Below are 21,632 nucleotides of genomic sequence, written 5' to 3'. Positions count from 1 at the left end.
TCTTGTAAAACACTTATAAAAATCAAACTGTGGCACATCGCCATATTCTTATAGCATATACAGATAATCTATGCAGACTTTAGATGTGCGGTATATATATGTTGAGTACATTAATGTGTCAACCTTCCGATATTGATTCTAATTCTCCTCTTTTCTTAATGTTTTTGTTTTTTTCCCCATTTTTAGTTTTGCATCTTTGAGAGTGTGCTCTGTGTGTTAGTTTCTATTTCTGCGGTTGTTTTTTAATAATTTATTTTATTTTGTTTTTTCCTTCCCTAATCTTTGGTTTTGTTTCTTCATAGACTCTAGTCTTTCTGTGGTTGAACCTCTGTCAATAAGTGAGTTACTGAAATGAGTGCAGCCCTAGTATAGTCCAGAATGCTCCCTCTGAAAGAATTATGATTGTTATTTTCTTTGTGACATGTACAGAGTAAAAATTGTTCCAGTAGTATATAATCTGCTTTTATTCACCATAGTTTTGTCTTCAGATTTTTATGGTAGCTTGCGGTGTCATGTTAGCCTTTTTCATAGGGTCAACCCTATGTAGACTGGAATTGTCTCCTATTCTGTAATATCGTCTGTAGTGCAAACTTTTGTTGCATTTTGAGTATTCTTCATAGGAATTTTCACTTTTGTCCTGTCCCAGCATGTTCTGATAAAATTGTGTGAATGTAGCATTCATTGTCTCATTTTCTTTCTACAACTGATAATGTGGTTTGGTTCCACTTTGCATTTTGGCAAATTCTCATCACTTTCTCCAAGTTTAAATCAGGACCTCCTAAGAGTCCTTTCCTCAGTTTTATGGTCATAGTTTCAACAAAATCTGGTCTCAAATTAAGGATTGTGAACACGTACAAAAATAACATATATAGTTATAACATTTCATATTACTGGAAAAAAATTTCAAATTGTACTTTAATTTCTCAGACAAGACATTCTCTGGGTCAAATGTTTTTTGGGGTTTTGTTTGTGTGTTTGTTTTTTCTTGTCAAGACTAATATTCTTCTGTTTCTTTAGATTGCTTTGGCAATCGGTTTACTTACATGACCTTACACTATTAATTCTAGTACCTCTGGCCAGTAATACTCAGAAAAATACAAGGAAAATATCTTTTTTTTTATTATTATTATTTTTTATTTTTCCCCTTTGTGGTATCATTCACCTTCATTATGAAGCAAAATTCTTACTTAACTGAAGAGGTTCATCTCTAACATACCTGTGCAATTCAGGCTGCTTTGGGATTTGTTGTTTCACTCTCTTTTTACCTCATTCTACCTCTATTTCCAATATTGTGAAATATTCATTGTTGGTCATTTAGAAAAGTCTCTAGTAATGTACCATGTAAACTAATATGCAAAGTAGATGTTTGTCACAATTCCCACTTCAGCTGACCCTAACAGTGACAGCTTTAACCAGAATGTTTCAGTCTCTTAAAAGGTCTAGTAGTAAGCAGTAATAATATAGTTCCGTATCCTGCACCTTATTTCCTTTTGAAATACCAGGATTTCCTTGTGTGGTGGAAAAAACATTAACCATAATTATCTGAAGATGAACTGCAAATTGGAGTGGAGTGCTTCATTTCCGAGACACTTTACTGTGGCATATTATTTGGATGTGATACTGCTTCTTAGGTTTGAGCACTCCATAGGCTGTTCTTGAAAGAACAAATCCAATGAATTAATTAGGAACATTTGCAGTTGCACAAATTCTGGGTGTACTCATGGTTTTCAATGAGCCAGTTCTTTCACGTATATTTACCCTAAATATTAGCAGGAGTTAACAGATTCACAAGGAGCCATCTGTTTTTTCTCTTATGGAGTTTTGTTTGGATGACTTAACCTGACAATTGTTTTGGCTGGGATAGCATTTGCTGTTAATTTCTCAACCTAGTGATAATGGACAAAGCGTTATTGCCATCCTTATATGTAAGCCAGCTTGTGTTTTAAATCTATAATGTTAAGGCAGCAATGCATGGTTTGTCCAGATCAAAAATTTGCTCTCATGAAAATACAAATAGAAATGCCCTTCTGATCTAAAATCCATCACCAGCAGGTACAGGTATACAGAATGTGAACATTGACTCTTGGTAAGCAACACTCTTAATTCTGTTGCCTGCTTGCCCTCCGTCACTGGACTCTGGTCTCAATCTGTAGAAACTTTGAACATGGATAGACTGGAAAGGGAGCTGTCTGTGTGTGTGCGCGTGTTTGTATGTATATTTGTATGGAAGGGATGGATGAACGCTAAAATTGCCAAATCACAATTTGCTGGCCACTGAAAGGATTTCTCTTTCTCATCCAGTCTATGATGACATTGTCTGGCAAACTCACAAATTAAGCCTCCTGTAGCTGTCAAAGCTCTGTGTATCTATGATTACATGAAGACTTGAACCATTCTTTTTAGGGCTGATTTTTTTTTAATGCAACCAGGTTTAATTACCTCATTGAATGTTTTCACAGTTCCCATTTACCTTTTTTTTCTACTGACTGAATTGATTGCTTTTGCTAATTGCACAAAAATATCTCAAATGCCCTAGGACTTCCTCTTTCCCAAAATACAGATCAGGCTCTGAGCTGCACTGCCTCAGCTCTCAGCAATCAGCTGGCATCACTTTTAGCTCCAATCGCCTTCCTGTTTGGTGGGCTGCTGAAAGGGAAGGGGAAACATTCAAGTTCTGTGGCCAAATCCACAGCCTTTTGGAATGACTTTTGCTTCTTTTTTCCCCCTGATCTTGATCTGCAAGTCCAGATGCATCTGAGTGTGTATAAACTGGTTCATTGCCTGTTTATCCTGGAAGACCTTATAAGAATTTGAATATGCCAAAAATACAAGTTTCCTCAAGTCCTTTGCCAGTTCAAGTGAGGTCTCTTCCTTCCCTCCTGACTCCTACCTCTCAGCTGTGCTGTGGCCAGCTATGCCCTGTACTGGCTGATTCAAGCATATTGAGGGCTGGTCCTGAATCAGAATGATTCAGGATTTGGAGAAGAAAAAAAATTGCAACATCGTTGGTGCTAGATCAGACTAGCTGACTTCTAAAACAACTCCTGCCCTTTCTGACCATCTTCTAAACCATTCATTTGAGTTTGATGTTGAGCTGAACAACTGCCAGAGCTTGCACTTCAGTTTAGCGGGAATAGCAGCTTGAAATTTCTGTGCTTATACTTCAGATCTCATTGCTAACACCACTAATCCCTTTTTGACCTAAGGGGCTCGCCAATTTTAGCTTGTTTCTGTTGGGAGGAGAACTTGACTATGGACTGAAGTATTTCTCTGGGACAAGTCTGTTTAGTTACAAAGAATACGCACAGGGGCCTGTTTGCCTGAGCACAGCTGGGATTAACAACAGGACTGAGATCCAGGCCCTCTTCCAGCCAGCCCTCCACTCTAAAACTCTTAACTCTTCTCAGATCATGTCACAAACACCTCTCTGTTCACTTTGGGCTTCTTTTTACTGCTTTTGTTTGTTCTTTAACTGCTTCTTTCACATACTCAAAGATGCAATGCTAAAATTCAATGTAAAAACCTGTCATTGCGTTTCTTTAATTAACCCCAGTTCAATTTCTGCCTGCAAGGATCAGCCCATTCCCAATTTTTTCCAGGTTGTCTTTGCTTTCAGCTGTCACTAAATGAGAGGAAAACTAATGGAAATTTGCTCACATTCAGTAAAATTATTATTTTTATTATTTTTTTTTTTTTGCCAAGCAGAGTGTTTTGAAGAACAAATTCTCCACTAATGTTCACTAGAGCAAACAGCTAATGAAGGGAGTCACATTTCTCAGGATATATCCTGAATGTTGGCATGCATCTGGAGAAACTTACCCATGTAGGAATTAACTGGGATTTTGGTCTTATTGTGATGAAAGTTATGAGTGGTTTTATAGAGGTGGAAATAGAATGAATGTGTTGCTTTAGTTTATCTGCCCAAAAAAGGACTTACCTCTGAAGTGCGCAGCTATGAAATGGAGTTGGAGTGGCTTATTCTTGACTGCATCTTCCTTGGATATCTCTTAGTGTTTGGGGAAGAAGGGAGAAGAGGATGTTCTTAGAAGATTTTGCGTCAAAGATGATGTCCTGCTTTTTTTCATCAGCTGAATTGCTAGTACAAAGTGAGGGTGGGCATTTTATTTTCAGCTGTAGTGTGTAGTCTTAAAAAAAAGAAAGGAGAAGAAAGTCCTGTAATTGTTCAGCCTACAAGATCTGATCATCCCTAGCAAAATTACAGGCTAATCAAGGGGCTCTGTCTCTCTTTAATAATCTGTCAGAAATAGCAGCATCAACAACAGCCTGTAGTATATTTTAACAGGTTATGCTGGGAATGAAAAAATCTGTAGAGATACAATCAGAAAGTTTCTGTACCACAATACAACTGATCTTTTAGGGGTTATGATTCCATTTCATTTGACTTCTCAATGAATAGTGCTTGCCTCTCTCTCAGTGTAGGGCACTTGATTATTTCTGTGGTCTAGAGCTGGGGCTGATAACTGGTAGGTAACATCCTTGTGACTGACCGAGCATAGACTTTCCAATATTAAGTTTTTATTTCAGCAATTGTAACTTGGTCCATTATAAATGTACCTAACAGGATGTTGTATCAAAGATTATGTACTCATTTACAAACTGATAAGGATGCTAGAGCCCTATTCACTGCAGTTTGGAAGTGTTGAGGAACTTAGAATTAATTAATTTTGAAAAACAAAACAAAACAACAAAAAAAACAAACCACAGAATGTGTTTAGTGAGCAAAAGACAATTAGGGGCTTAATTGGAGAGACAATTGGGAAACATATTTTGGTTCCTCAAATAAAATCAATGGAAGCTGGAAGGAGAAAGAATTCTCAGGTAAAATTCCATCTTTTCCAGTTTTGTGCAGACGTTATTTTCTAGGTTATTAATTTTTGTATTGTAAACAAAAAATGTTCATGGCAAAATTTGAGATTTTTTGCTCCCCAGAAGAGGAAATTTGCACTAAAAAAAGGTTGAATAACAAATTTCAGCCAGTCTCATTTAGTATTTTACATATATACCCCTGAACTAGGGTGGCCTTATGTTCAGAATACATGACACTTCTGATGCAACGTGAGAGTTTTCAAGAATGTTAAATTACTCATTAAATATATATAAATAAATAAATAAATAAATAAATTTTTGTTCCCAGGTATTTTTTTGCTACTGTAAAATCAAACTGACAGGCAGCACATACATTACTTAGGAAGGAGGGAATCATTCAAGCAGTTTAGGATTTGCAGCATGTTTACCTGACATACCAAAGAGGTGCTATCTCTGAAGTGTTGTGAGTGAAGGAACAATTTTGATGGTGCCTGTGATTACTTATTTTTCCCCTGAACTCAGTACCATTTGTCATTCTGCGCTACTTCCCCTGGGCTCTTTACTCTGGGAAAATGTAAAGCCAGTTCTATTTTGGAGAGCAGTATGCTTCTTGCAATCATTTTGTACTAAAAAATGTGTCACATGGATTGGGGAAAGCCTTTATTTAAAATTAAAATCTGTGGAGCACCTACCAAAAACTTGGTCTGTTGTCCAGTAAGACCAGGACCCAGAACTTTAATCAAATGCTGGTTTGGAAGGACTTTGAATTAGGATATTCCAAATCATAGTGGGGCTTATTGTTTTCCACCTTGTCAGTAAAGTGATCTGAATCTACATGGGTAAATACAGAACCACAAGGCAAATATGTTCAAGAACACAATCCTGTCATCTAGAATTCACGTGATATCCAGACATCAGAGGTACCTGTCCCCCCTGCTCCTCCTGAGAGACAATTCTGACTTTATCACTATTTCAGACCTTTGTGAAAACAACCATAAATACATGCATTTGGGTGACAATCATAAATATGTGAAATGGATTGCACACTTTGAAGTCTGTAGAGTTCAGTCCCTGTAAAAAAATAAAAATAAAAAAAAAAATAAAAAATAAAGAATTTATAGAAATGTAGGAGGAAGGGAAGGAATTTGTGCTAAAAGAGAAATCCTCAACTCCGTAAACGTCTGACCATCTAAAACTAGAAGAATCACTGTAAGTGCTTCATACTCCCTAACACGTCCATTCTCATGTTAGATGAACTCTGTAGCCCTTTGTACCCATTGTGGCAAATTGCCAGAAAAAAAGGCGTACTTTAGCTGCTCCTCATTAAGAAAAACATCTGAGGAAAATTTCTGAGAACTAGACTTTCAGCTATATTTCTTCTCCATTTTCATGTTCTTAAAAAGGAATTTTTATTGCCACCAAAGAATCTTCAGCACAAATATCTCCAGGCTTGAAAGTGAGAATGTAAACCATTGTTTACCAATAATTTGTAAAGTTTTGTGTGAATTTTAGAGCACGTTTTATGTATAAAGAATGTGCACATCTGCCAGCAGAATAAGGGCTCGTGTCTGAACTGCCAACAGCAATAGACTGCGCATGTATCAGGAAGGGTTTGTCAACTGCTCCCTTCTTTTAATTTGCACGGTTAGTGCTGTGAGGTTTATGCAAGGCAGCTCTCAGGGGAGGGGACTGAAAGTTCTTTGAAGTCCTTTGTGGTGGCTGTCTAATCTGGAGAAGAGGATTACTTTCTTTCTGCCAGAAGCACATGACAGTTTGGTAATTAATGAGCATCATAAAGTTCTCTTTTTCTATTAGATACCCATTAGTAAACCTGGGATGGTTGTCATTTTGGACAAAACCATGCATATCCTCATTTTATCCCAACATCAAAGGGGATCTCCTACCGTCTGATGCTGAATGCTCTAATTGTGTTTGCGTTCGGTGGAGTTGGTGCAGAATGCATCTGAAACAAGTCTTGGCATAAACTGTAGGTCCTGTGATTGGACACACAGCCTGAGCCTTCCCAGAGCTAACAGCTTAAATGAGTGGTGGGTTTCTCTATTATTTTAAACATACTGCTCTCTTCCTCTCCTGTCTGTCTGTTTATGCTATTTGTTTTCCTTTGAGAATACAAGAATTAACATACTTTCCACATCCATATCGTGTTGAAAAAAGGAAAGCACTGTGTTGGGCTATTTCCCTTTCCCCTTTTGATATAGTATTACAAAAAGTCTTTCTTTAGGATTTAAGAGCATTTCAGGTATTAAAGCTCTCTTGGGTTGTCTTTTTCACATTATTCTGAAAGTACAGAATGGTTTCCTGCTCTTTATATTTGGCTCCTTTATACTGAAACAGTTGAAAAGTCCCAGTCTGTGGACTTTTTCTTTTTGAGAAAATGTCACCCTTTCTTCCAAAGGGTCCAGTTTCTGAATGCAGTGTAGTTTCTTCAACTGCATTTAATCTCCTTTAGAAATAAGAAGAATGGCTAAGCAGCCCGTTTTATATATTCTGAATTTAAGGGTTTTTTTTTGAAGGTCAGATGCTCATCCTAGACTTGAAATCTGTGCTGAATACAGGGAAAGAACTCAAGGATATGCAGGCTCCTTTTCTCTAAGTGAGGTTGGACCAGAAAGCTCCACTGTAATGAAATGTGATGGCTTCAGAGGGACTGTACAGTTTTAAAGCCAAAGGAGGAATAGACATACTTAAGATTCCTTTTGTTTTGTTTTCTCTTGTATTTTATATTTTTATAGGATTATGTCTATTATTTATAGTATTGGATTGGGACAGAATTCTTGTTTGAGATTAGTCTGGATGCTGTACATTGTGACTGTTACCTCAGTATTAGCAAACAAAGTATTATTGACTTTTCCATCTAATGTGGGGAAGAAGTCCTGGTATTCTAACAAAGTAACTGTGAACATCATTAGTATAAAAATACATAAAACAAAGCCAACTGCTTTAGCTAGCCAAAATGTATAGCATAATCAGAGGCACACTGGAGTATTTAACATGGAAAGGAAACTGGCAAAAATAAGATGCTCTTTCTTTATGCTAAAGCTGGAATAGAGAGACTGAAATACTTCTAAAATCCTCATTTCCTCACTGAAATCACTGGGAAGGTGAACTTAATGAGGTAAATAAAGAGACAGATGAATCAGAATTGGAAAGTATTTTTTTTTGAGATGATACCTTAAACCTTTTAAATGTGATAAAATAATTGATATAATATTTGTTGTATCTGGGGCCTGCATTTTCAATCATGATTTTCTGAGTCATCTTTGCCCTTAGGAGATGAAAGGGATGAGTAATGTCATTGAAGACACAAAACCCTCTTGTAAATATAATCCCTGTATTCTCTCATGTTTCAAATTGGAGCTGGTCAGAAAATTTATGGTGGAACAGCTTTTCATTGCCAAATGGCAATCCTTATAAATGTTTTGCTTTTGACAATTTTCTATCTATTAAAAATATTGGAGCAGGAAATTGGAGTAGACTTGAAACAGAACTTCTTTGTATTTTTGGAATGGAACATTTTGACATTATGAAGTTGCTTTTTTTTTTTACCCCTTTATTTAAGAATTAAGAAGATAAGCTGTGCTTTGTGATAGAAAAAGCCTAACAGTCAGAATGATCAGCTTCAACTCAAAAACAGCATTGAAAAAATATGAAAATTTCAAGTTTTTTTATCTTTCAGAATAATTTAAAATATTTGTGGAATTTCCTAAAAAGCAGAAAATTTATTTTCTGTATAGCTCTGATCCCCAACTATAAGTTTAACAAAGCTTGGACCACCGTAGTAGTTTTAAGCTCTTATACCTACTTGAAATATTTGCTTGAAATGAAAGCTGGGGATACTATCTGTGTAGTTTTTATTGTTAAAATGAAGGCTAGGATGGCTGTGATATTTTGTGATCCTTGCAAATCAGCCTTTCCTGCCAGATTGTACAGAAAAGACCCTTTCGTGTTCTCCTGAGACTAGTGAGAAAGTCTGAAGCAATGAAGACTTACCCTCAGTTTAGGGGGATCAGGTTAGGTAACATTTAAAAAACCTGGATGTAGGCAAGTCCATGGGAGCCAATGGGATGCGCTCACAGGGGAGCTGGCTGATGGCACTGCAAGGCCACTCTCAATTATGTTTGAAACATTATCGCTGCTGGAGGAGGTTCCTGAGAACTGGAACAAAGCAAACATCACTTCTCTCTCTAAGGGAGGCAGAAAGGAGGATCTGAGAAGTTACAGGCCAGATAGCTCCACCTTGGTAACAAGGAGAGCAATAAGGCAAACAATCCTGGAAAACATTTCTGAACATACTAGGGACAGAAGGTGATTGGGAGTAGTCAGCACTGATTTCTGAGAGGGAAGTCATCCCTGACCAACAGGGTAGTCTTCGACAGTGACTGGTGGATGCTGCAGGGGATATTGTTTGTCTTGCCTTTAGTAAGACTTTTGACACTTTGTCACATAACATCCTCACTGACAAACTGATTGAGTACAGGCTAGATAAGAAGACTGAGAACTGGTGGAACTGCTGGGCTCAAAGTGTTGTGAACAGCAGCATGAAGTCCCGCTGGAGGCCAGTCCCAGTGGTGAGCCCCAGAGACCAATACAGGAGCCAAATACTGTTTAACATCTTCATTAATGAGAAGGATGATCCTGTGTTATCTTTTAGGTAGTTAATCCTGTTTGACCTAGGGTTTAAAAATGAAATATTTGAACTTCTTATTGATTTGCTAGGGTGCCAAAATTTTGGGTGTACATTGCAACTGTCTAAAAAATAATCTCTAAATAATAAGAAAGTTTATAGTGAAGAGAGTATACAACTTACAAACAAAAATTTCATTATCTATCCCATTGGTTTGTGCTACAGAAGAAAAAATGTGCAGGACCATAGGGTATTCAACAGTAATCCAGCAGTGAGGAAGAGCTGAAGCACATTCTTTTTCTACAGAGATTTATGCTTATTTGTAACATTTTAAGTCCAGTTTCATTAATGACTTCCCATTCTCAGTAGGAAATGCTCAAAACATATGAGGAAACCATCTTATGAAACAAGGTTTTCGATTAATAACTTGGATTTTATTGTACAGCTGCAAAAGAGAGCAAATTGTACCTCACGGGGGTCTCTTCAAACCAGTATGGAGTCCCAGACCAGTTCAGTGGCTTCGCTGAACTTGATACAGGAATTTTCTTCTTCTCCACTATGGTGACTATATAAATTGAGCTTCTTTAATTGGTCTCAAGCTCTAAAGGCCCACTTTATTTGTTTTGGTAGCTAGTTTAAGAATGGCTATACAGGATACTGGTCTCTAGCAGTGACCAAAAGCAGATGCCTGGGGAAGAATAGAAGAACAGGGTTAACATATTGTGATACTTCCAATCAATCATCTCAGTCTGTAACAAACAGTTATTCAGGGAATTCTTGAGATTGAGATGGCTTCTATGCATTTAGAAACTGTCAGTGAATTTCTTTTACATCAGTTTGCCCAATCTTTCCTGAAGCCTATGTAAACATGGTGTTCCCAGGTCTAGTTGCTTGGGAATATCAAAGGAATAGAGGTAACGTAGCTCTTCTTTCTTGTATTTTGTCAGATGGACATTGATGGGAATGGTTGACGTAGTCACTGGATGGTGCCATTCCTGTCTGCATAAGAGGACTGCCTAAAGCAATATCAGACCCTAAGATCAGAGCAGTTAGAAAAGCTTTTATTTGATATAGTGTTTTTTTATGCTGTTAAAATTTTCCATGGCGACATTGTTGCTCCTTGGAGAAACAGAAAATACACCTTAAAACGTTCAACAGCCACAAGTGCACACACAAGAGTCGGCTTAACACATATGTAAATTAAACATTGACTGGCTTCTGTATGATGACAAAGCTCTGATATCTCAGGTTTATGCTCACCTTGTTCAGCTTAGTAGCAGTTTGTTCCCTTCGATCTCCTAGATATTCTGCAATGCATAGTATGCATGAGTATTATTTTGGAGTTAAAAAAAAAAAAAAAAAAAAAAAGATCTCTCCCCTCAAGATCAGAAAGGATAGGAGCCTTAGGAGCCTTAAGTCTTGCATCACATACAGGGTGTGGAACTTATCCAGCTTTAGCTGCCTGTAACATCTTCATTTCATCTAGTCACCCATTCTCCCTTAATAGTTGAGGAAGGGGAATAGCCATTTCATCTGACCTATTTTAAATGTCTATATTAAGATGAGACAAATCATGTCCTAATAGGTACTTTTAGAAAATGATTCATCTCAACTTAATATAGAGTTATGAAAAAGGTCACATGAACCGTGTATTTCTCTCAATTGACTGTAGAGGGAGAAGAATTCTACCTAGCTTGTTTTCCTACCTAGGAATTTATTTAGACTTTCTTGAATCTAAATTTGGTTGCATAAACAAGAGTCTGGGCTATTATTACATGAAGGCAGTATTAACCTCACTGATACAGCCCATTGTCCTATAAATGCCCCAAAACACTGGAGGAGTCCCCTAGGGAAAGATTCCCTCACAACATCGCAAGAAGCTCCCACAAGCCTAGGCAGCAAGCAAAGCTGTGAAGGTGTGTAGGGTGTGTGGTTAAAGTGCCAGAGGTCTTTCCCCTACCTGACCTTCTGCTGACAGAACAGAGACAGTGAAAGCCCACTACGATGCATGCTGCCCTTGCAGGATGCTGGCAGAAAGGCTGCCTTGTTTAGATGTGGTCTGGCACTAGTTCAAAACCACCATGGCAAAATTACTGAATGCCATGAGAAGAAGTGAGGGCTTGTTAGTTTGATGCAAATCCCAGAATTCCTGTAGCTTCTGTCATGTATTTCATAATACACAATGCAAAAGGACATGGAGTGTGGAGCAAAAGGACATGGAGTGTGGAGCAGAGCAGCAAAGTGGATCTCCATGGGTTATCTTCATTCAAATCAGTGCAGCCTATCTGAATGCAATGATTATGTTGTTAACACCATAAGAAAGTGTTGCTTAGGTACAGTGAAGAGGCCAAGTATACCCCACACGAATTAGATCAATGTGCAATGTGCTGGGTAGATGCAAGGTCCTGCAGCACTGGCAGCTAGTGGTAAACAAAAAAAATCAGAGAAGTAAAAATCAAATGTTCAAAGGCCTTACTTGGTCGTCTCCTATCTATCCATCTGTCAGGACTTCAGAAGTTTCCTTTTAAGAGTTAAATTTTTTTCTTTTAAGCTCATTTAAGATAGTGTCTTGTCTGTATGAGCCTGTCTTACCGTTCCATTTTTTGTTAGAAAAGACTAAGTGAATTTTGAAAACAAAAATTGGTTTACACAGAAGAGTCTAGAGAACAGACTTCTCTCTCCTGCACGCCTCCACCTTGTAGGTCCATGTCTGACATGAGACCACTGCTGAGTCAACAGCTGTGGTTGCTGCACCAATGCTGAGCACTAAGCCCAGACCATGCTTTCTGTGCCCTTTGTACAAAGTTGCAGAGAACCTGTAGTTGACAATTAATCTCTTCTGTTTCCATCATGTGCAATTTACCACCCAGAATGTCCAAAAGCTACAGACAGCTAGAGTCTGCTCTGCGTTGGGCAAAGCAGAAGCTCACGTACCCAGCTGGAGAATGACTGCTGTCCTCACCTCCGTGGGGCACTGGGACTTGCTGCCTTGCAATATTTGCAACAACACCATTCCTTCGTGTAAACAAAGTATCAGCATGGAAAATCACTAGTAACCAAGGATTCAATGTATAAGCAACTTTAAAATAGACCTGAAGGTTTATTTTGTTATATTTTAATGTTAAGAAGGGGGTGTTCTTTCATATTTTAGAGTGACAAAATACAAGTTACTGTTACCAGATTTGTATGGTGATGTGGAGGCCCAGGCATATTTTTCAGAATAAATTCTTCTTCCCCAGCATAATAAGGCTATGAGTGAGTTTGCCAAAACACTTTGGAGTTGTTATAATTCACACAGAGCTTAAAAGACAGTTTTACTAACATTTTTCTCCTTTTCAGATATTTATTACTCTTAATACTTATTACACTGATCTATTTATAAACACAGCACCAATCCTACTTAATATAGTAACAGAACTTGAACAAACTTTATGCTTATTTAAAAAAAACAAGCAAAACTATCACAGAAGTGGTGTGCTGAACCAATGCACATTAAACCTAAATATTTCGTGTTTCATGAAAGAGTTTTCCAAAGGCTATCGTGTTGAAAATCAGGCCTGGGTGTCTGTCAAAACCTGTAGTTATAAATCTGCTGGTTCCAGAGATGGAACCTAAATATAAAGTATAGGTGCAGATCTTGATTCTTATATTCTCTGTCCAAAGTTCACAGCTGTGTCCATGTGTGACAATATGAGGAAGCGTATAAGACTTTACCAGGCCACAGTTGTAAATAACAGAACTCTGATCAAGCAACTATTTCTCCTTCCTCCAGTCCTCTGTCACTGTAGCTTTGGGTTGTCAGATATTCAGAAAAGTGGCTATACACAAGCAGTGTCCTCTGTCTGTGTGTAAGGTCTGACTGGCCATATTTTGTTCTCGTGCCAGTTATTTTTCCAGACCCCTTTCTTGGAAAAGCAGCAGCAAGTTACAAGATGAAAACATGAAAGCAAAAATCCAGCTTCTTGTAGTTTAAAAAATCCCCGAGAACACTCAGCAAGCAGCAGTGGAGCAGAGGAGCTCAGCTGGCTTGTCTGACAGTAGCCATTTGCTCTAATGCAAGACATATTTCTTTTGTCCATGGGCAGAGTATCCTCCAGAATGGAGATGGAAAGTAATAGGGAATTGTATGATTTAATGGTGACCTTCCGTGCCATGCTTTGAACAGATCTATGTTGTCTGTGTTGTCAGCTGTCAGGAGTGGGGCTCTCTTCAGTCATCAAAGCATTTAGCAGAGTTTACAGTCTGCTGTTTACATTACTGGCCAGTACTTTACTCTCCTGAATGCAGTTTAACTATTCCGCCACCCTGTGATGAGTATTCTTTTCATTTGGCGGCAGCAGCAGTCCTCACGAGAAAAGCCTTGGAACATTGTTTTTGGACACAAACATACACAACTTATTAGAACACAAGATCAAAGGAGGTGTCCCACTGTCTTCCTTTCAATGCTCCCATTGTGTTTGTATGCTGAAGCCTGCTAGAGAGTTAGAACCAGAGAAGGGGGAGGAGGGGGAAACCTTTGTACAAAGGTACTTGTCACTGAGAGAAGCCCATAAAAGATGATGTGAGAAAAGACACCAGGTGGAATATAAACCACCCTTATTGTTAAGAAATGTAAATAAAAATCCTCTCCTATATTAAAACTTTCTCACTTGTCATTTCTTAGATGCTAAAGGAAAGGTTCTGATTATTGGAGTCATGGCACTACTTTTTACTTTGTTTCTTTTCTTTTTATGTGCAGCACACTGTACATGATGTTGGCTAAAGTTATTTCTCCACTTTCTCTGCATATTGTTATAGTTGTTAGCAAATTTAATTTCAGCAAAAATATCCACTGGAAAAATCCCTCAGAAAAATCACACTGTAAAATAGTTCAAGGATTGCCTTTTTTATTTTTATTTTTTTATTATTTTTTTTTAAGGACACCCCCAGGGTTTCAGATTTTGTACATAAACTGCAAGTCCATTTTATTTGAGAAGGAACTGTGTTTTCCTTGGGGAAACTTGACAGAAAAATTCTATACAATCTTTGAATTCTTTCTGGTGACTCTGAAGTCAAATTCCAGGCAAAAGGGGTTTCTAGATCCAACACCCACTAAAATCTACCGAAAGAGTTTCCAAATTGTTGGTAAAGCCTCAGTCCAGCTTCATCAACATTAGAAAGAGACCTGATAACAAAAGAGCCTCACTTCTGTTCAGATCTCATCCATTTTTATTTGTTTTTTTTTTTTTTTTTTTTTTTTTTTGTTTTGTTTTTCCATCTTCCATTTTTCAGATGAGGTAAAGTCTGGATTATTGAATTAGCTGTGCAATGTCCTTTGACAGAAATGTTGCAGGTCAGAGCAGGTGATGATTAATAGCAACAGGGCATTTCTAGCAGAAAGGTCTTCCAGCTCCCTCAGCACTCAGTAACTGATGTGGTCTTTCAGAGTAATAGAGAGCGAGAAGAAAGATGGGCATGGCATGAGCCTATATCCCAGTGTCATGGTGGATTCTTCCATTTGAAGATTCAGTTCCATGACTACAATGCAAGGAAGTTATGGTATCGGAAAGGAGCATCTTCATGGAGGTGGTACAAAGGACATCTAGCTGTCTCCTGCTTATTGTGGGAAGCACCTCATCAGCTGAATCAGCACTTGGCACCCTGACCCATCGTTCCTTAAACCCAACAACTCTCACTAACTGGTGGGTTTTCTCAGCTTTGAAGAGAATTGAAATTAAAAAAAGAAAAAAAAAAAAATGATGATGGAAACTATATACACTGGAGTACAGAGACATAGTGTTTTAACAGTTGGAGACTATGAAGTTTGCCAGGGATTTCTCCATCCCATCACCACAGGCTCTCAGAAGAAGCATAGAGACAATCTTGAAGAAAGCCTGGAAAATTTTCTCATGGTATCTGAGCATGCGCAATGATATCTGGCACAATCCTTCCTTCCTTGGCAGGTGATGTAGTGAATGTGCTCATTTGTGATAGACATCTTTCTGCTGCATAGACACTGTTTGAACTTGCTGATCAGTCTTTCTTCCTCCCTAGGGTCAGGGCAGTTGCTTACATCTTGAAAAAAAAAAAAAAAAAAGAGAGAGAGAAAGAAAACCTGCGAAGCGAGTAGGTTTGGAGTTGAAAGGACGCCACAGTGCAGACTCATGCCAAAGCTCTGAGGCAATAAGCCAAGGCTGCAAAGTTGCTAAAGCTAGTAGGTGCTGACATGCCAGATTGCAAAAAAGCCTTAGGCAAAATGCTGAAAGAAGTGCCAAGACCATAGGTACCAAAGACAAAGACCCCAGATCTGAAACTGTCTTCTGACAGGCCTCTCATCTGTGTGTCTTGGGAATGAGCAAACAAAGCACTCATATGGTCACCAAAACTAAACATAGATGTTATTAAAAGGATTGGTTGTATCTGCAAGTTCAGGATTGTGACCCTAAGTGCATCAGCAGGTTAGTAAGTGAAGCAATTACTAAAGAGGTATCATTGCTGTGAGCAGTTCTTTGTTGATGAAATAAAAAGGGAATTAATTGGAGAGTGGTTGAAATGGAGGTTGAGTGTGGTTTATGCCTCTCTTTGTTATTTTGAGAGCATCAGGGATCCAAATTCTGTATCAGCTGGATCCCCCAAATCTTCCAAACTTAGTTATATTTCATATTGCTGCAGACAATGGCACTGAACGCACCAACAATGTCTTTGAAGCAAAATTTGTATATGTTCCTTTCACAACTAAGCAACCTCTTCTTAAAATATTTCTGCAAGATATAAACATAGATGCAGTAATGAAGAGGAGCAGCACCATTTGAACATTACTGCCTCAGTGGGCAAAAGTTTTTGGAGAATTACATACCTTTTTCCCACTTTAAAAAGCATAATTCAACCCTTATTTCTGCTGGATGTCATGACCTGCATGCCACTTCTAGATGGAAGAGAACAGCATGCACCTCAGACCTGGGGAGGCTTCAGCTGGATGGGAACATGGCCGGAGAGGGGAAGAAATGGAAGGAGACAAATGAAGAACTGGAAAGCACTATCCCAACTACTTACCCCATTACTCAGGCAAAGCAGCGTGGTTCTATCATCTGCCACGGGTTTTTGCCCTCCTCCCTCTGCTCCTCGTTGTCAGAAGCTGCACGATGGCGGTGCATCACTGGCCTCCCTCCGCAGGCACCATGCAGAGCCCCACTTGAGGCTGTTGGTGTGAGAGTCCTGTGTGATCTCTGACTGAATTTACCAGTCTAAGGCCAGGTACGTGGTAAGTGCATAGTGTAGTATTTCTACCCCGGCCTCTGAACAACTCTTGTTAGGATGCTTGCTTTCATGTAGCCTTATACCATGTTTAGTCGTCTTTAGGTGCATGTTCAATCTGAACATTTTCAATGCTGGCTTACTTTAATTACCATATGTTAGGTCACTGTTTATTTTTGCCCTCTGTTCCGTAGCTAATACACAAATATAGAATCCAACTAGACATGTGGTTTTGTCTGATATCACTGTGTAGATGAGTACTCTAGATGAGTCCCCATTCTTTGTTGGGACAACAAACCAAATTTCAGTGGTACAGAGAGCTCCTCTTAATCTAACAAATGATAAAACCCGTGCTATTGCAAGTATTGTCGTTAACTTCACTACACATTTGATATTGAAAATTAATTCCCAGAGTGCTCTTATTCACTTGTTTCTTGGTAAGATACATTTGTTTCCTATCATCAACTATATTGTATTATAACAAGGTTCAAAAAGGTTTTCCATCCTCTGAAAAAGTAGAGCATAGTCAGCAATAATGAAAGGGCAATGAATAATACTCTACATCATGGCTTTCAAACTTTAAAAATTCCACTGGGGTCACTGGGTTGAATTAGAGACCCTTTAATCATCAGTACAGTTTTATGAATGGTGTACTTTACTCTGATATTTTACTAGACGTCACTACTTAACACACTTCTGGCTCCATGGAAGGAAAAACAAAAGGCTTTGTGTGCCTCGAAGTCCCTGTAGTTTTGAGGATCATTATAATTCTACTGAGCCAAATCCTGAGGTCTCTTTTTAGTTGTTATACCATGCTAACGCCTCCTGAAATCAACTGGCATTTGTCTGAGCAAAAACATGCTCAGAATCTCAATATTTGGCCCTTTAAGTGTACCTGAAACTTTCCCATGGGGAGGAACACTAGCCACAGTTGTGATTTCTACTCAGTGTAATGTCTTTGTCTGTGTTATGCCTGTGCCCAAGCACCGACACACTGGATGCCTGGACTGCTACCGAAATTTGGGATTTTTGGGTCAGATTTGCTCTTCCTTGAAAACATCATTTTTTCAGATTGGTTGTAATTGAAAAGGGCTTGCTTTAAACTCTAACAAATGTTGCATATATGAAAGCAAGATGGCACAATAGTGACTGTTATAAACGCAAGTCCCTTAGTCTCCACGATGGTGACACAAGCGGACCTCTGTGCTCCTTTGTGAAAGCGACAGCTTCTTCCCCCAGTTGCTGGTTCAGACCTGAACTCGTGACATTTCTAAGGCCAACATGCGTTTCCAACAGCTGGGTGATGGGGGCACCATTTCACAAAAGACATTAATAAATCCTTACTGTTTGGGGGGCACTTCCACAAAGGTGTCCTCTGTTTCTTGTAAACACTGAAGATAAATGATATTGCAAATAAGACATCTGCTGATGAAGTTAAAAAAAAAAAAAAAAAAAAAAAAAAGGTATTTAAAACTCTAGGCTAAGGGTATTACAATTTAAAAATGGATATTACAATTTCAAATGTCTTTTAATATCCATCAGAGAGTTTTTCCAAGTTTTCATAGTCTAGGTGAGGCTTATGCCCCAAGGAGTCTGCTTCATCTAAATCTCTTTCCCTCTTTCTCCTCCCCAAAATCTTCAAAGGAACAAATATGTCACTTTAAATACACAACATAAAAAATGGGCCAAATAAATTATTAAAATACATAAAAAAGAAAGAGATTCAAAAATATGCATGTTATTAGCTATTTGACAAGCAATTGGTGTTGTTGCAATGGCTGCATTTCACAACACAAGTGTTTTCTTTGCTAGACAGATAAATAGTTGAAATAATGTGAGAAATGACTTTGCAGCCATCCAAAGAACAATTTGGCATTGAATGGTTCATTTAATGGCTTTCCACTGGCTGCGCTGTGCAGTCATTTCATACCAGACCTTCACCACATCCATGTGCATTGGAATTTCTTCTAAAAATGCACTCCAAGCCTGACCCTCCTCTCCCCGTTCCAATTCCCTGCAGAAGTGTTACTACATATGCTTTGAATCTTTATTTCAGATGAGCTCCCAAGTCTAACTCCTTCTTCCCTGTGCTTGAAACGTATGGGTTTGAAAGCACAGATGTGGCCTTGAAGTTTTTGGACCAGGCCCATCTGGGTCAATCCCTACACAGTTGGACTAGTAGTTTCTTGAGTAGAATTCTCAGAAGCCTGCATTTTTTTCTCCTTCTGAATCTACTACACACTCTCCTTGTTCCCTTTTATCTCTCCTAGTTCAACTACAAGGATCTCAAGAGAGATGTGATTTTCATAAAGAGAAAAATAATGACCAGTCAGAGGAAGGAAACAAATTTTTAATGACTGTGAGAATTCTCTTTATAAAACAGCAAGTTTCCTTTTAGTTTATTCTATATGTAAGAAATATATCATTCATAAACTGGAGCAGAAGAGGAGACTCTTTTTCAGTCTCATTTACTTGACTAAAAAAAAAAAAAAAAAAAAAAAAAAAAAAAGAAAACCTAGTCTTTTGTCCTCATGTTGCAAGCATTTTGAGCCACTGAGAAGGGGTTCCAGATCAGCCCCTAAAACCTGTGTTTGGCATTATCAGTGACTGGGTAGGATCCCTTCCGTGACCAAAGACGCCGGTGGAAGGCAGCACGCAGGACCAAGTCAGTAGAAGCCCCGTTCTTGCAGACACGCTGGCTTTCTTCGGAACCGAGATGTTGCTAAGCAGGGTCGCGAAGGCTTCGGGAGCGCACCCGAGCGCGGGGGGTGCCGGCCGGCGGCCTGAGCCCTTCGCACCCCGGGGGCCCGGAGCCGCGGGGCTGCGCGGGGAGCGGAGCGCCCCGTGCCTGGCTGCAAGTGAAACGAGCCCCGGCTGCTGCTGCTGTTGCTGCTCCCTTTTTTTTTTTTTTCTTTCTTTCCTTTTTTTTTTTTTTTTTTTTTTTTTTGGAGCCTCCAAAAGGCTCGCTCACCCCTTTCATGTGCCGCCGCGGCCCAATGGGAAGGCGGAGGCTGCCTGCAAGTGGTCTAATCTCAATGAGGTGTCAATCATGTTCCCCGGTGGGTGAAGTAAGGTCTTTTGTAACCGCCTCTGTCTTTGGGAAAGAGAGGAGAGAGGAGGAAGAGCGGAGCGGAGAGGGGACGCCGGACCGGGCTGCAGGAGGGGAGCTGAGATTCGCTCTTGCTTTAGCAGGGAGAAGTGGAGCGCATGGATTTTTAAGCACGCTGGGATTTTATACATCTACAAAAATAACAACAACAACAGAACCTGACCCTACTGAAAGCAGTCAAATGAATCGTAATTGCAGATCAATGCAGAGAAATGGGGAAACTTCACTCGAAACATGGTTAGTTCCTTTCACTTGCTACTTCCTCAGCCCTTTCCCCTTATTCGGATTTTACTTGTGTGTTGTTGCTGTGATTTTATACTGGTGTCTAACGATCTTCCTTTATTATTTCCCCCACACACTTTCCTCTGGATCTGCCTAGCTGCCGTTTGTAAACCCAGAGAAAGTCCGGAAGGTAGGGATGGCTCCTTCCAGCCAGTAACTTTGAACGCCTTTGAATCCCCCGGGCCGAGCGGCTGCCCCCGGCCCCCTGCCCTCTCCCCTCAACTTTCCCCTGCTCCGGTCCCGCTCCGGTCCCCGCTGGCCACGGGGCTGGCCGGGGGCCGGGCGGGTTGTGCGGGCGGCTCAGTGGCGGCATTGTCTCCTCTTTTCTAGGTGATAGTTTTGCGGTGAACGCCTCTCTGGCTCGCAAAGGGCTGGAGGACTGGATGGTGAAGCAGAAATACTCCGGGGGCAGCGGCAGCAGCAGCGGAGGCAGCAGCTCGGGACTCCAAGGCTGCCAGCACCGGGCTGTTTGCAGGCTCTCCAGCGGCAGGGTATGTCAGCTCCCTAGCTGCGCCCCCTCCTTTCTTCTTTCTGAAACAGGGGAAACCAAAAGCTCTTTCTCCATCCCTCTCTCCCTCCCTCCCCAGGGCCAGTTGTGCAAAGGAAGGGTTTTCTTTACCCTAATGCTGCTCCAAGGGGCTGCCCGTGGGTGGTTTCCATCTGTCCTTTGGTGAAGTTGGGAGCTGCAGAGCAAACTTGGTGCTGGTACAAAAGCCGGCAGAGTGAGGGAGGACCTGTCCTCCAGTGTCTGGGCAGCACGATTAGAACAAAACCTTTCGCAAACAGGAACGTACAGAGAACCGCTGGAAAGAGCCCAGCACCCTGCCAGTGTGCGCAGGCTTGTGAACCCTGATTGGTGCACAAGTTTGTCTCTGACATTTTGGCAGAGGAATTCAGGAAAGGAGAAGTCCCCAAAGAGCATGTTGTTATTTATTTGCTCTTTGCTGTTAATGTGGGGCTGACTTTCTCCATAAGAGTTACCGCACATGTCACTTGTTCTGGCTGTTACCACACACTGGTCATTTTCCACCCTTCCTCTTTCCTCCACTTTTCCCACGTAAAGCTGGGCTGGAAGAAATGTTTAAGCTGAGTTATTGTTGTTTTTCTGTTAAATGTTGTGTGTTTAAGCAAAATGGCATGGTGAGAGATAAACAAAGGCGGTTGTTCTCAGATAAGTTCAATGTGTTTTAGGGTATGATCCAGAGCTTATTGGTCTTTACTGAAAGACTCCCCTTGACATTCATGGGCTTTCATGATCAAGCACTGAAAGCTGCATCAGTGGAAAAGTAACCTGAGAGATGGAGAGATTGGAATCTGTGCTTCTCATCAAGGAATGTGTCTCTGAGAGCACAAACAGAGCAGGGTCACCAAACCTCCACCAGGTTCTTTGCTTTGTTAGCCACCAGCTTTATTGTCAGAAGCCTGAATTCCTTGCCTCTCAGGAAAAAGGAAAAATTAACTTGTAAAGCGGAGAAGAGATGAGACATACTTCACTTTAGGTGGGGTCTTGATTTGCGTGGAAGATGTGTAGAATGG

The 21,632-nt window shown here is 39.9% G+C and overlaps 1 protein-coding gene across 3 annotated transcripts in view; it reads left to right on the top strand.

The window, feature by feature from the left end:
* Positions 1 to 21,632, top strand: part of NKD1 (NKD inhibitor of WNT signaling pathway 1) — a 276,856-nt gene that overhangs the window by 145,983 nt on the left and 109,241 nt on the right. Inside the window, exons 1-3 of one of the 3 annotated variants that reach the window (XM_084533965.1) lie at positions 19,118 to 20,051; positions 20,194 to 20,226; positions 20,427 to 20,587. The exons of 1 other annotated variant lie outside the window; for it this stretch is intronic. In XM_084533965.1, the coding sequence (XP_084390091.1) occupies positions 20,027 to 20,051; positions 20,194 to 20,226; positions 20,427 to 20,587 (219 nt within the window). In that variant the 5' untranslated portion in view covers positions 19,118 to 20,026. Of the gene's footprint in view, positions 1 to 19,117; positions 20,052 to 20,193; positions 20,227 to 20,426; positions 20,588 to 21,632 lie in introns of those variants that run through there. One more of the 3 variants, XM_084533964.1, reaches the window with a different exon arrangement.

The sequence above is a fragment of the Aythya ferina genome (genome assembly GCF_964211825.1).
Source record: "Aythya ferina genome assembly, chromosome: 12".
Lineage (NCBI taxonomy): Eukaryota > Metazoa > Chordata > Aves > Anseriformes > Anatidae > Aythya > Aythya ferina.
Note: the sequence above shows the minus strand (reverse complement) of the source record. Positions and strands in the feature narration are given on the sequence as shown.